The sequence below is a fragment of the Bufo bufo genome, chromosome 2 (genome assembly GCF_905171765.1).
Source record: "Bufo bufo chromosome 2, aBufBuf1.1, whole genome shotgun sequence".
Lineage (NCBI taxonomy): Eukaryota > Metazoa > Chordata > Amphibia > Anura > Bufonidae > Bufo > Bufo bufo.
This window is the reverse complement of record NC_053390.1, coordinates 117372290-117388707: the sequence shown is the minus strand read 5'-3', so window position 1 is coordinate 117388707 and position 16418 is coordinate 117372290. Positions and strand designations below refer to the sequence as shown.

Genomic DNA, 16418 nt, shown 5'->3' with positions numbered 1-16418 from the left:
AGCCTGTCTACAGTTCAGATAAATGATGGTATGACAAGCATGTGTTGTGTTGCTTCATTGTGCCTTGTAGTGCCAAGAAAACAGCACTCTTGTTTTAGTGCGTGCAACGAGAAATATGAATGTTTTAGCTGTTTGTTTTTTTGTTCTTTATTACTTTTTTCTGCATCCTTTTCTTTTATAAAAAGTCATATTTTGTGGTCTCCAAATAGCCAGATATGTGGATCATATCAGTATTTTTGTTTCCATTCTCAGTGTGGTTTTTTTGCATACAGTTTGTGCATTTTATATGTGTACTGTAGTAGATGTCATTGCCATGATGTTTGTGTGTATGTCGGTCTGTTTTGATGGTGGTTACTCTGCCCCATAATTGCATGTATTTATATGCATGGTATGACAACAATGATTTCTATTAAATCTTGATGATGTGCCATTGGTACTAACCTGCTTTTTACATCCAGCACCCTTTAATAGTGTTGAGCGTATCCGAACTTTGCCAGGAAAGTTTGGGTTTGGTGTTCGGGCATTTAATAAAGCTTGTTGAAAGGCTAGAAGCCATCACAGCCATGCCTACTAATGGCATGGCTGTGATTGGCCGGTGCATTATGTGACCCAGCCTCTATATAAGCTGGATCACGTGTAGCACCGCCCATCAGCTCTCAGTAGTGAAGGGACAGAAAGCAGGCAGCTGAAGTGAGGGACAGTGTTAGTGCGATTATCATATATATATTTTTTTTGTGGGTGAACCCCTGACACAGAAAGATAACCATAAATTTGGCTGTTCATTTTGTAGGTGACCTAGAGCTTTTTTTTTTATTTTTGTGGGTGCAATGCAACTTTGTACCCCTGACACACAAATATAATAGTTAATCCGTCTGTTAGTTAGGTGCACGTCATATACCCATTTATTGCGTGAAGTACACCTGCACTGCATACATGACGGGGAAATTGATATAGTTAATCCGTCCGTTCGGTGCACGTCGTATACCATTTATTGCGTGACGTACACCTGCACTGCATACGTGACAAATGAGGTGAGCATCAAATAAGGGACGTGGTGCTGCTGGGGTTGGTGGAGCTCCTGTTGCAGGGTTAGGACGTGGTCGATCTGTGCCAGCTACACGCCCAAATGAAATGCCTTCCTCAGGTGCACGTAGGCGACAGAACGTTCAGCGTTATTTGGTAGGCCCGAATACTGGTGTACGAATAGTGAGGCCAGTACAAGTAGAGGCAGTAGTAGATTGGGTGGCTGACAGTGCCTCCAGTTCCTTCACATTGTCTCCTACCCGGTCCCCTGCTGAAAGCGCAGAATTGGCACCTGCAGCCCATGGGCATGTGTCTTTCACCTCACCCCATTGCAAATCAGCCAAGCAGTCTGAGCCCCAAGTCATGCAGCAGTCTGTTATGTTTTTTGATGACTCTGCTGGCGGGGTTTCCAAGGGCCGTCCACATAGCCCTGCCCCAGAAGTGGAAGAGATTGAGTGCACCGATGCCCAACCACTTATGTTTCAGGATGTGGACATAGGAGGACCCCCACAGCACATCTCTGATGATGACAAAACATAGGTGCCAACTGCTGCGGCTTTCTGCAGTGTGCAGACCGGCAAGGAGGGCAGGGGTGAAGACTGGGTGGAAGATTATGTGGAGGACGATGAGGTCCTAGACCCCACATGGAATCAAGGTCATGCGAGTGACGTGTGCAGTTTGGAGGAAGAGGTGGTGGTCACACAGCACCAGCCGCACAGCAAAAGACGGAGCAGTGTGCAAAAGCAGAGTGGCCGTCCCCTAGGCAGTACGCCTGCTACTGCCCACCGCACCCAGGGACTGAGCACACGAAAGCCAGCTCCAAGGAGTTCCCTGCCATGGCAGTTCTTCAGACAATGTGCTGACAACAAGACGCGAGTAGTTTGCACGCTGTGCAATCAGAGCCTGAAGCGAGGCATAAATGTTCTAAACTTGAGCACCACCTGCATGACCAGGCATCTAAATGCAAAACATGAGCTGCAGTGGAGTAAACGCCTCAGAAACCACGAAGGATCTCGGGCTCCTCCTGGTCCCTCTTCTGCTGCAGTCTTGGTCTCTTCCTCCCCCTCTGGAGTGACGGTGGCACCTGCCACCCTGCAGACAGAGGGTGTGTCAGCAACGCCACCACATTCGTCACAGTCACCAAGCATCTCCACAATGTCCCATTGAAGCGTTCAACTGTCCATCTCCCAAACACTGGAGAGAAAGAGGAAGTACCCCCCTACCCACCCACGATTCCTGGCCCTGAATGCCAGCATTTAAAAATTCCTGGCCTTTGAAATGCTGTCATTCCGTCTGGTGGAGACACTTTTAAAAAACATATGGCGGTGGCCCACAGTACATGGTTCCCAGCCGCCAATACTTTTCCAGGCAAGCCATCCACGCCCTGCACAACCAAGTGGCGGACAAAATTAGGTGTGCACTGCGCAACGCCATCTCTGGCAAGGTCCACATAACCACTGATACATGGACCAGTAAGCACGGTCAGGGACATTTTATCTCCCTAACTGCACACTGGGTAAATGCAGTGGCGGCTGGGCCTGAGGCGGATAGCAGTTTGGCGCATGTCCTTCTGCCACCGAGGATTGCAGGACGTTTCTCTTTGCCTCCCGTTGCCTCCTCCTCTACCGCCTCCTCATCTGGTCAGCGTAACACTTTGACCACCAACTTCAGCACAGCAGGGGGAAATGACAGCAGGCTGTTTTGAAACTTATCTGTTTGGGGGAAAAAACCCACACCGCGCAGGAGCTGTGGACGGGCATGGAACAACAGACCGATGAGTGGTTGGTGCCACTGAGCCTCAAGCCCGGCCTGGTGGTGTGCGATAATGGGCGAAATCTCGTAGCAGCTCTGGGCCTAGCCGGTTTGACATCCCTTGCCTGACGCTTGTGTTGAATTTGGTGGTGCAGAGGTTCCTAAAAATTACCCCGATATGTTAGAGCTGCTGCAGAAAGTGTGGTCCGTCTGTGCGCGCTTTCAGTGTTCTCACCCAGCTGCTGCTCGCCTGTCTGCGCTGCAGCGTAACTTCGGCCTTCCCGCTCACCGCCTCATATGCGACGTGCCCACAAGGTGGAACTCCACTTTGCACATGCTGGAGAGAATGTGCGAGCAGCAGCAGGCGATGGTAGAGTTTCAGCTGCAGCACGGACGGGTGAGTCGCTCTGCGGAACAGCACCACTTCACCACCAAAGAGTGGGCCTCCATGCGGGCACAGGACACAGACGATACACCTCCCACAGAGGACAGATTGTCGTTGCCTCTGGGCATCCTCGCATACATAAGTGACTACATACTGCAGTAACTGCGCAACGACCGCCGAGTTGCCCACATTCTAACCAGTGCTGATTACTGGGTGGCCACCCTGCTGGGTCCCCGCTACAAGGACAACGTGCCGTCCTTAATTCCATCACTGTAACGTGATCGGAAGATGCGCGAGTACGAGTGCACGCTGGTAGACACGCTGCTGATGGCATTCCCACCTGACAGCAGAGGCTCAGTGGAAGCACAAGGCGAAGGCAGAGGAGGAGGAAGAAGTCGCTAACACAGCTGGGGCACCGACAGCACCTCAGAAGGGAGGGTTAGCATGGCCGAAATGTGGAAAAGCTTTGTCGGCACACCTCAACAACCAGCACCACCAGCTGATACAGAACATCTTACCAGTATGTGGGCACACGCCTACACGTACTGACTGATGGGTCTGCCCCATTCAACTTCTGGGTCTCCAAATTGGGCACATGGCCTGAGCTTGCCCTTTACGCTTTGGAGGTGCTGGCCTGCCCTGCAGCCAGTGTATTGTCTGAACGTGTGTTTAGCACGGCAGGGGGCGACATCACAGACAAGAGCAGCCGCCTGTTCACAGCCAATGTGGACAAGCTCACGTTCATTAAAATGAACCAGGCATGGATTCCACAGGACTTGTACGTACCTTGTGCAGAATAGACAAGTATACCGGCCGCACCCAGCCATTGTTATACTCCAGCGCACTTTCTCTTTGTTTTCTTTTTTATATTTCCCAATGTTTTGGGGTCTTCCCAAATTGATAAAAAATAAAAAAAAAATACGAAAATAGTGTTGGCTACCTCCTCCTTCTCCTCCTCCACCACCGCTTCCACCTAAACCGCCACGTCCAGCGCCTCCTCAACCTCCTACTCTACTTTGACCTCCACCTCCTAGTTCAAGATCATTATTTTTATTTTTATTTTTTTATTCTGTTATTTAAATTCATTTCCCTATCCACATTTGTTTGCAGGGCAATTGTCCTGCTTTTACCCCTATTTTACTTCCTTTTGCAGCCCTCTAGGCCTTTCTATGACTTTTTTACAGCCATTTTAGTGCCCCAAAGTTCGGGTCCCCATTGACAATGGGGTTCGGGGTCAAGTTCGGGGTCCCGAACCCGAACTTTGCTGCGAAGTTCGGGCGAACCCGACTATCGGGTGTTTGCTTAACTTTACCCTTTAACTATCGGTTCAAGATTACGCTTGGCACAGTTTTATAGAAAACGCCATCAAGTGGCATTGATGTCCTGTACATTTCATTTGACCAGAGAATGAAATTTTATTTTTGTATATGCATTAAAACATATCCAAAAGACCACCCTCCATCTAGACCAGAATCTTCTATGATGGAGTCTCTATTTTCTCTATATTAGCCTATTTGAACTCAAGCGGGGAAAAAATAGAAATAGCCATAATTTTTACATTTTTTTTTTTTTTTTTTGCTCATTTTGCTTATTTTTATTCTGCCTGGTTTTCTGTAGTAAAGTAGGGCACACAGGGCAGCCCTATGTCTCTCATTAATACCATTGCAAAAATGAAAATGGTGTTTCCCCAGTTACTTATTGGTCTTCATTCATTATCCTTGGTTTACAAATGGCTGGTGACATTAGTTTCTTTCAGCATCTTTCTCCAAGGTACAGTATGTTATTTTGGATTCATCATGTATAAAGCTAAGTAACTCAAAAGTGACATTTTGTTTTAAACCAGTATCGCCACCTGCACGCCCCACTACACCACTTTCTGTTGGCACAATAGTACCCCCACCAAGACCTCCATCAAGACCAAAGCTGTCTGCCAGCAAGCTGATGGGCATAAATGAACTGGTAAGTATATTTTTCTTGAAGTGCATATTGTAGAATCAATGGAGGTTGCAGTAGATAGCCGCTTTAACAAAACACCCAAAAACAGACACCTCTTTGTCCCCAGGATCAACCCTATTAAATTAGACATACTGGCTGGTAGGGCTCATCATGCTGATTAAGACAACTCCTTTCTTTTGTCTGTATGCTAAACAGCTGCAGAGAAATCTGTTTTTATCCACATGCAAATTAGAAGCCCAAGCAGCAGGAGGCAGGGCTGAATCCTTTGAGCACTGCTTTTCTAACACCCCCTGTGCTCTGCATATGAATAAAAACACAGATTAGTCAGCAGGCTGAGGGCAGTGATGTGTCCTAGCATCTACATATCATATACACTATGTAGTATAGCTTCACCACACTGAGATCTACTCAGAAAGCTAGTATACATTTAATATACATTTAACCCATAATACAAGTCTATATCCTTGTCATATTAAGAATAATGAATTTAGGCTCAAAAAGCTAATAAATATTGCTGGTTTCTATATAATCATGTATTGTGCCTGTGAATAAACCAGTAATAGTTTTCAGGTTTCTAAGCAAAAAAAACCCACTATTCTCAATATAGAAAGGTATTTTATTGTTAACCACTTACCGTCACGCTAACGCCGAAAGGCGTCATTTCTGCGGCGCTCCCAGGTCACACTAACGCCAATAGGCGTCATCTCGCGTGAGCCGGGATTTCCTGTGAACGCGCGCACACAGGCGCGCGCGCTCACAGGAACGGAAGGTAAGAGAGTTGATCTCCAGCCTGCCAGCGGCGATCGTTCGCTGGCAGGCTGGAGATGTGTTTTTTTTAACCCCTAACAGGTATATTAGACGCTGTTTTGATAACAGCGTCTAATATACCTGCTACCTGGTCCTCTGGTGGTCCCCTTTGTTTGGATCGACCACCAGAGGACACAGGTAGCTCAGTAAAGTAGCACCAAGCACCACTACACTACACTACACCCCCCCCCCCGTCACTTATTAACCCCTTATTAGCCCCTGATCACCCCATATAGACTCCCTGATCACCCCCCTGTCATTGATTACCCCCCTGTCATTGATCAACCCCCTGTAAAGCTCCATTCAGACGTCCGCATGATTTTTACGGATCCACTGATAGATGGATCCGATCCGCAAAACGCATCCGGACGTCTGAATGAAGCCTTACAGGGGCGTGATCAATGACTGTGGTGATCACCCCATATAGACTCCCTGATCACCCCCCTGTCATTGATTACACCCCTGTCATTGATTACCCCCCTGTAAAGCTCCATTCAGACGTCCGCATGATTTTTACGGATGCACTGATAGATGGATCCGATCCGCAAAACGCATCCGGACGTCTGAATGAAGCCTTACAGGGGCATGATCAATGACTGTGGTGATCACCCCATATAGACTCCCTGATCACCCCCCTGTAAAGCTCCATTCAGATGTCCGCATGATTTTTACGGATGCACTGATAGATGGATCCGATCCGCAAAACGCATCCGGACGTCTGAATGAAGCCTTACAGGGGCATGATCAATGACTGTGGTGATCACCCCATATAGACTCCCTGATCACCCCCTTGTCATTGATTACCCCCCTGTAAAGCTCCATTCAGATGTCCGCATGATTTTTACGGATGCACTGATAGATGGATCGGATCCGCAAAACGCATCTGGACGTCTGAATGAAGCCTTACAGGGGCATGATCAATGACTGTGGTGATCACCCCCCTGTCATTGATTACCCCCCTGTAAAGCTCCATTCAGATGTCCGCATGATTTTTACGGATGCACTGATAGATGGATCGGATCCGCAAAACGCATCCGGACGTCTGAATGAAGCCTTACAGGGGCGTGATCAATGACTGTGGTGATCACCCCATATAGACTCCCTGATCACCCCCCTGTCATTGATTACCCCCCTGTCATTGATTACCCCCCTGTAAAGCTCCATTCAGACGTCCGCATGATTTTTACGGATCCACTGATAGATGGATCGGATCCGCAAAACGCATCCGGACGTCTGAATGAAGCCTTACAGGCGCGTGATCAATGACTGTGGTGATCACCCCATATAGACTCCCTGATCACCCCCCTGTCATTGATTACCCCCCTGTAAAGCTCCATTCAGACGTCCGCATGATTTTTACGGATCCGCTGATAGATGGATCGGATCCGCAAAACGCATCCGGACGTCTGAATGAAGCCTTACAGGGGCATGATCAATGACTGTGGTGATCACCCCATATAGACTCCCTGATCACCCCCCTGTCATTGATTACCCCCCTGTAAAGCTCCATTCAGATGTCCGCATGATTTTTACGGATGCACTGATAGATGGATCGGATCCGCAAAACGCATCCGGACGTCTGAATGAAGCCTTACAGGGGCGTGATCAATGACTGTGGTGATCACCCCATATAGACTCCCTGATCACCCCCCTGTCATTGATTACCCCCCTGTCATTGATTACCCCCCTGTAAAGCTCCATTCAGACGTCCGCATGATTTTTACGGATCCACTGATAGATGGATCGGATCCGCAAAACGCATACGGACGTCTGAATGAAGCCTTACAGGGGCATGATCAATGACTGTGGTGATCACCCCATATAGACTCCCTGATCACCCCCCTGTCATTGATCACCCCCCCTGTCATTGATCACCCCCCTGTCATTGATCACCCCCCTGTCATTGATCACCCCTCTGTAAGGCTCCATTCAGACATTTTTTTGGCCCAAGTTAGCGGAATTATTTTTTTTTTTTTCTTACAAAGTCTCATATTCCACTAACTTGTGTCAAAAAATAAAATCTCACATGAACTCACCACACCCCTCACGGAAACCAAATGCGTAAAATTTTTTAGACATTTATATTCCAGACTTCTTCTCACGCTTTAGGGCCCCTAGAATGCCAGGGCAGTATAAATACCCCACATGTGACCCCATTTCGGAAAGAAGACACCCCCAGGTATTCCGTGAGGGGCATATTGAGTCCATGAAAGATTGAAATTTTTGTCCCAAGTTAGCGGAACGGGAGACTTTGTGAGAAAAAAATTAAAAATATCAATTTCCGCTAACTTGTGCCAAAAAAATTTTTTTTCTATGAACTCGCCATGCCCCTCATTGAATACCTTGGGGTGTCTTCTTTCCAAAATGGGGTCACATGTGGGGTATTTATACTGCCCTGGCATTCTAGGGGCCCCAAAGTGTGAGAAGAAGTCTGGTATCCAAATGTCTAAAAATGCCCTCCTAAAAGGAATTTGGGCACCTTTGCGCATCTAGGCTGCAAAAAAGTGTCACACATCTGGTATCGCCGTACTCAGGAGAAGTTGGGGAATGTGTTTTGGGGTGTCATTTTACATATACCCATGCTGGGTGAGAGAAATATCTTGGTCAAATGCCAACTTTGTATAAAAAAATGGGAAAAGTTGTCTTTTGCCAAGATATTTCTCTCACCCAGCATGGGTATATGTAAAATGACACCCCAAAACACATTCCCCAACTTCTCCTGAATACGGCGATACCACATGTGTGACACTTTTTTGCAGCCTAGGTGGGCAAAGGGGCCCACATTCCAAAGAGCACCTTTAGGATTTCACAGATCATTTACCTACTTACCACACATTAGGGCCCCTGGAAAATGCCAGGGCAGTATAACTACCCAACAAGTGACCCCATTTTGGAAAGAAGACACCCCAAGGTATTCCGTGAGGGGCATGGCGAGTTCCTAGAATTTTTTATTTTTTGTCACAAGTTAGTGGAAAATGCTGCTTTTTTTTTTTTTTTTTTTTTCATACAAAGTCTCATATTCCACTAACTTGTGACAAAAAATAAAAACTTCCATGAACTCACTATGCCCATCAGCGAATACCTTGGGGTCTCTTCTTTCCAAAATGGGGTCACTTGTGGGGTAGTTATACTGCCCTGGCATTCTAGGGGCCCAAATGTGTGGTAAGGAGTTTGAAATCAAATTCTGTAAAAAATGACCTGTGAAATCCGAAAGGTGCTCTTTGGAATATGGGCCCCTTTGCCCACCTAGGCTGCAAAAACGTGTCACACATCTGGTATCCCCGTACTCAGGAGAAGGTGGGGAATGTGTTTTGGGGTGTCATTTTACATATACCCATGCTGGGTGAGAGAAATATCTTGGCAAAAGACAACTTTTCCCATTTTTTTATACAAAGTTGGCATTTGACCAAGATATTTATCTCACCCAGCATGGGTATATGTAAAAAGACACCCCAAAACACATTCCCCAACTTCTCCTGAATACGGAGATACCAGATGTGTGACACGTTTTTGCAGCCTAGGTGGGCAAAGGGGCCCATATTCCAAAGAGCACCTTTCGGATTTCACTGGTCATTTTTTGCAGAATTTGATTTCAAATTCCTTACCACACATTCGGGCCCCTAGAATGCCAGGGCAGTATAACTACCCCACAAGTGACCCCATTTTGGAAAGAAGAGACCCCAAGGTATTCGCTGATGGGCATAGTGAGTTCATGGAAGTTTTTATTTTTTGTCACAAGTTAGTGGAATATGAGACTTTGTATGAAAAAAAAAAAAAAAAAAAAAATCATCATTTTCCACTAACTTGTGACAAAAAATAAAAAATTCTAGGAACTTGCCATGCCCCTCACGGAATACCTTGGGGTGTCTTCTTTCCAAAATGGGGTCACTTGTGGGGTAGTTATACTGCCCTGGCATTCTAGGGGCCCGAATGTGTGGTAAGGAGTTTGAAATCAAATTCTGTAAAAAATGACCTGTGAAATCCGAAAGGTGCTCTTTCGAATATGGGCCCCTTTGCCCACCTAGGCTGCAAAAAAGTGTCACACATCTGGTATTGCCGTACTCAGGAGAAGGTGGGGAATGTGTTTTGGGGTGTCATTTTACATATACCCATGCTGGGTGAGAGAAATATCTTGGCAAAAGACAACTTTTCCCATTTTTTTATACAAAGTTGGCATTTGACCAAGATATTTATCTCACCCAGCATGGGTATATGTAAAAAGACACCCCAAAACACATTCCCCAACTTCTCCTGAATACAGAGATACCAGATGTGTGACACGTTTTTGCAGCCTAGGTGGGCAAAGGGGCCCATATTCCAAAGAGCACCTTTCGGATTTCACTGGTCATTTTTTGCAGAATTTGATTTCAAATTCCTTACCACACATTCGGGCCCCTAGAATGCCAGGGCAGTATAACTACCCCACAAGTGACCCCATTTTGGAAAGAAGAGACCCCAAGGTATTCGCTGATGGGCATAGTGAGTTCATGGAAGTTTTTATTTTTTGTCACAAGTTAGTGGAATATGAGACTTTGTATGAAAAAAAAAAAAAAAAAAAAAAATCATCATTTTCCACTAACTTGTGACAAAAAATAAAAAGTTCTATGAACTCACTATGCCCATCAGCGAATACCTTAGGGTGTGTACTTTCCGAAATGGGGTCATTTGTGGGGTGTTTGTACTGTCTGGCCATTGTAGAACCTCAGGAAACGTGACAGGTGCTCAGAAAGTCAGAGCTGCTTCAAAAAGCGGAAATTCACATTTTTGTACCATAGTTTGTAAACGCTATAACTTTTACCCAAACCATTTTTTTTTTACCCAAACATTTTTTTTTTATCAAAGACATGTAGAACTATAAATTTAGAGCAAAATTTCTATATGGATCTCGTTTTTTTTGCAAAATTTTACAACTGAAAGTGAAAAATGTCATTTTTTTGCAAAAAAAATCGTTAAATTTCGATTAATAACAAAAAAAGTAAAAATGTCAGCAGCAATGAAATACCACCAAATGAAAGCTCTATTAGTGAGAAGAAAAGGAGGTAAAATTCATTTGGGTGGTAAGTTGCATGACCGAGCAATAAACGGTGAAAGTAGTGTAGTGCCGATTTGTAAAAAAGGGCCTGGTCTTTAGGGGGGTATAAACCTGTGGTCCTTAAGTGGTTAATATAAATATATATTATTAATAATAATAATAATATATATTTTTTTTTATATGGGTTAAATGCGAGAAAAGTTTATGTAAATCTCTCCCAGGATTTAAACCTGGGATCTCCACATGCAAAACCATGCGCTTATCCCAAAACTATAGCATTGCCACATAGAGAAGGCTGTTTTTTCTATGCTTATAAGCTGACACATATTACTGGTGTGTTTATAATTATATATTGTGCTTGTGGAATAAAGCAGTAATATGTATATTAGCCTTCTGAGCAGATCTCAGTGTGGTGAAGCTATAGTACATAGAGTATATGATATGTATATGCAAGGACACAGCTCTGCTCTCAGCATCCTGATTTCTAGCCCTGTCAATCAAGGGGAGGGGGGAGTGTGCAGAGCACAGGGGATGTTACAAAGCAGTGCTCAAATGATTCAGCCCCGCCTCCTGCGCACTGCGCCACCAATGTCTTTAATACTGGGGTGGGGGGGGGGGGTGCACTGCGCCACCAATGAAGATAACGCTCTCATTAATTCATATACAGGAGGTGGGAGCTGGCTGTAGAATCACATAGCCGGCTCCCGACCTCTATGAGCGGTAGCTGCGATCCGCAGCAGTTAACCTCTCAGGTGCGCACCTGAGGGGTTAACTGCCGCGGAACGCAGCTACCGCTCATAGAGGTCGGGAGCCGGCTATGTGATTCTACAGCCAGCTCCCACCTCCTGTATATGAATTAATGAGAGCGTTATCTTCATTGGTGACGCAGTGGCCACAGCCCCTCCCCTCCTCTTGTTCTCCCTCCTCTCATTGATGGCTGCAGCGGCACAGGGGGGAGGGAGACACTGCTTCCTTCTCCCCTTCGCTGCTGAGGGAACACCAGCAGCACGATCCTTGTTCCCCCATACGTTATCGGTATATCGGCAAAATAGATGGCGATAACGTTCAAAATCCTGAATATTGGCCGATAATATCGGTAAAACCGATAATCGGTCGATCTTTACCTACTTATCTACTGAATCCCCTGATGTTCCAGCCCTGTCACTCCAGTGCTTTCAGCAGTCTGTCTCAAACATTGCATCAATGACATGCCTTACTACTCCATGCTGCAGCCAGTCACTGGCCTCAGAGAAAACCCCTTTAATATAAAGCACAGTTAATCATGCAATGAAATCTTAACTATTTATATTATGTTATATTTCTTACAAGCCAAGGCCGTTCAGCCCTCCAGTTACATCTAACACTAGTCCACCTCCCTCCGCTTCTTTACCTCGTGCCGAAAGTTCATCCTCTATCTCCTCGTCCACTTCAATTAGTGCAGCAAACACCCCTACCTTGGGTAAGTACTATGTACACATTTTACTCTTCTTTCTAATGTTTCCTGTGGATTTTTCCGTGGAAAACAATGTTTTGCCCTTTTAAGCAATCTTGACTAAATGTGTGGTGTTCTGCACATCTAATATTTTTCTGTGTGCATAAATCTTCCAACACTAAAAGTTTCATATGAACATGATAGCTTACCATTTATGAATGTTTGCTATATTTTGGATTGTAATGGTTCTGCCACTGGAAAAGGGATAGGGGATAGCTGAGTACTAGCTCATCTATTTCCAGCAATCCCATAGAGCTGAATAGTGCAGCAGCATGCATGTGTGACCACTGCTTCATTCAATAGGAATGTTTTCCTGATTGACGAGATCCCCAGCCTTCTATGAATAGGGGATACGTTGTCTTAATGAGATAACCCATTCAAGAAATGTCCTGGTTCCTTCAAAATGTTTTTCATGTTTATTAACTCCATATTTCCATTATGACTATTGAATTCCAGGTATATCTCGTGGCCCCAGCCCTGTTACCTTAGGAAGTCAAGACACACTACCTGTTGCTGTGGCGCTTTCTGAATCTGTGAACGCCTACTTCAAAGGTTCTGACCCAGCAAAGTAAGTGTGATGGGTTAACTGGAATACCGGGGATCGTATAAAATTTGTTCTGATGATGCCCATAGAAACCAACCAGATCACTGCTCTTATTTTCAGACCTAACCTGAGAACCTGAAATGCCATAGTATAGGCAGTACTGAAACATTGTTACAACAGTATTTCTGCACGAAAGCCTCTTATAACCAGTAACCCTGGTGTGAGTATGTGGATTGCAACCATAGGTCAAAGCGTAACTCAGGCAATCCACTTAGGCTATGCAACCTAAATTCAAGCTTCTAATCTAAAGTACTAAAAGAAAGCAATCTTTGAAGTTTGGTGACTTCATTCACTTGCAGGCAGCACACTCCTTGCCTTTCAGTATGGGGCAGTGATGAAAGCGACTTGAATTACTGCAATCCTTTATTTCTTCCTTCCTAGAACTTTAAATATATTACCCAAACAGGAAATGCCAAGCTGTTCATGTGAAAGTAGAGTCAACTTACTAATTCACAGACCTGTGATTACAGCAGCATCAGCATTGTTTCAAGCAGCCAGCCTCTACAGTGTACTCTACCAACTAGAGAGGTGGAGGAATGGCAAGTGTAATTTGTAGTGTAGCTTCACTATATCTGTAATATTATATTTCAGTACATGTGATTTGTAAATCCTGGTTCCAAACGACTGATTTTTCTCCACAAAATTCAGAACCAGTTGTAATCACCAGATTGGGGTTTTACTGCCCGACGTTGGCACTTAGAGACCCGTTTGTTTGTGTGTGACCTAAAATGACTTTGATCTTTTGCAGTCTATGTGATTTCACGTGACTGGGTATGGTGTTCTCTGTCTATAAAGAACCAAAAGCAGTACAAAAGTCATCAACAGCCATGATCAGATTTTAACTTTAAATATTAATTTTCAGATATGGGGATTAGCCTAAACCCTGTGTTGTGAGAGAGAATGTAGCAGTGTTTGTACTGGTCAATCATTTCCTTAGTACAACATACTGCTATCCGAAAGTGGCAACCTGAGAATGGACATGCAAAAGCGATCTTATTTTCATTTTATCCATTAGTTCATATGCTTTGAATCATGCAAATAAGCTTCTCAGGATGTAGTTTGTCCTTTTTTTTTTTTTTTTTCTTAACCCCTTATTTACATGTCCACCCAACTGTAAAACTAACACAATACATCTTTTACCTGTATCCTATGCATGTGAGGAATAACAATAGCATAATTAATTTCTAATCTGATAATCCCTTACATTTACGGCATTTGTTATATAGACATATGCTTTACTGGGAACCCTTCAGCAATCTTATGAAGCGGGCTCATTGCCGGGCATGTGTCATGTAAGCCTATTCTCCGTGATCAGTGTAGATCGTTTTGCATTTCAGTCCATTTGTTATCTGATTCATTATGCATGTTGTAAAGTCAGCTCCATTAATTCATGTTTGCCGGGCTTGTAACACTTTGTCCTACTTCTAAAGGTTATCTCTCTGTAGCTGACCCAATCCTGGCATCCCATATATCATAAAATAAAGGACGCTGCCTCAGACATTGGGTAGCTTTCACCATGTGTATTCTTCCTGTAGTTAAAGGGGCTTTCTGAGATTTTGAAATAGATGATCAATATCAGATTGGCAGGGGTCCGACACCCAGAACTCCCACCAATCAGCTGTTTGAGGATGCCGCAGTGCTCCGGTGATCGGCACAGACCCTTTACAGCAGGCATCCTCAAACTGCGGCCCTCCAGCTGTTGCAAAACTACAACTCACAGCATGCCGAACAGTCTACAGGAGGGCATTGTGGGAGTTGTAGTTTTACAATAGCTGGAGGGCTGCAGTTTGAGGATGCCTGCTTTAAAGCGTACCAAGCACAGCGCCATCCATTTGATAGTGACTGAGCTTGGTATCACAGCTCTGCCTTATTCATTTCAATGGGATTGAGCTGCGCCTAGGCCTTGGGACCGATGAACGGGACGTCACTGGCCTAGAAAAAGCTCTTCAGGCGGGAGTGCCAGGAGTCGGACCCCCAACGATCTGATATTGATGTTCTATACTGAGGATAGGTCATCAGTATCAAACTCTTGGAAAAGCCCTTTAATGTGCCATAAAGTGGTATCTGAGTCTTTTGCTTGTCAATGATTTGACAGGACACATCATTTATGTCTATTCGGAGTATGTAGTGCTTGCACAATCTGGTAATTGATCACATGTGATGAGAAATTGCAGGAGTCGTAGGGCATTTGGCCACATTTTACAGAATCTGTTACCCCAAAGATGGCCTGTTTCCTCATATTAATCAGATGAAAACCTGCTAGATCACTATTGGGTGCGTTACAAAACGAAGCTGAGCATGTGAATGTGGCTGCACAGTCTCCAGTTGGAAAATTAAAATCGTGAATGATATTTGGGAGGCTGATAAAGCATGTGGAACCTATTTGACAAGTCTGCAATGTCCGTCCCATGGTTAGAATTCAATAAGAGGACCGGTCACCATGAAATGCGATCTGCAGGTAGCATGTTATAGAGCGGGCAATGCTGAGCAGACTGTCATTTATACATTAAATCTCTGCCATTTAGGATTTCATTGTTCACAGGGGAGGTGTTATCAGTGATTGATTGCATTCTCTGTGTAAGTGTGTATACAGAGATAGCTGTCAGTCACAGATAGCTATACACAGAGAGGTGTTATTAGTGATCAATGGCATTCTCTGTGTAAGGCCTCATGCACACGACCATTGTTTTGGTCCGCATCTGAGCCGCAGTTTTTGCGGCTTGGATGCGGACCCATTCACTTCAATGTGGCCGCAAAAGATGCAGACAGAACTCTGTGTGCTGTCCGCATCTGTTGCTCTGTTCCGTGGTCTGCGGACGAGAATAAGCAGTTATATCAATGTTATATCAATGGCTGTCCGTGCCATTCCGCAAATTGCAGAACGCACACAGACGCCATCCGTGTTTTGCGGATCCGCAATTTGCAGACTGCAAAACACACAACGGTCGTGTGCATGAGGCCTAAATCTGTATATATAGATAGCTGTCAGTCACTGATAGCTGTACACGGAGAGGTGTTATCAGTGATTGATAGCATTCTCTGTTAGTGTGTACACAGAGAGAGCTTCTTTTTTTTTTTTTTTTTTCTTTAAGACATATATGAAAATTCCCCCTATAGTTCATCATAAACCTCATGTGTTTTACATTGTCTTTCATCTTGGCTGGTGGTTTACTATGCTTTTATACAAGACAGTAATGAATTCTCCAGCCCTGGTCACAGCCCCTGGTTATTTGCTGGTTCTGTATTTGTGCAATGCATGGTATGTTGCTGACCTACTTGATATTGTCTTTGGATCCTTCTGTAATTAGAGAAGGGTCCAGTACACACATGTATATTGGGTATGCAACCCAAAAATGTTAGATTAGGC

General features: G+C 44.8%; 1 protein-coding gene across 1 annotated transcript in view; it reads left to right on the top strand.

Annotated features, from left to right (window-relative positions):
* Positions 1–16418, top strand: part of FCHO2 (FCH and mu domain containing endocytic adaptor 2) — a 187504-nt gene that overhangs the window by 159691 nt on the left and 11395 nt on the right. The window contains exons 18-20 of the mRNA XM_040421467.1: positions 5004–5119; positions 12285–12414; positions 12904–13015. Coding sequence (XP_040277401.1) covers positions 5004–5119; positions 12285–12414; positions 12904–13015 — 358 coding nt within the window. The remainder of the gene's footprint in view (positions 1–5003; positions 5120–12284; positions 12415–12903; positions 13016–16418) is intronic.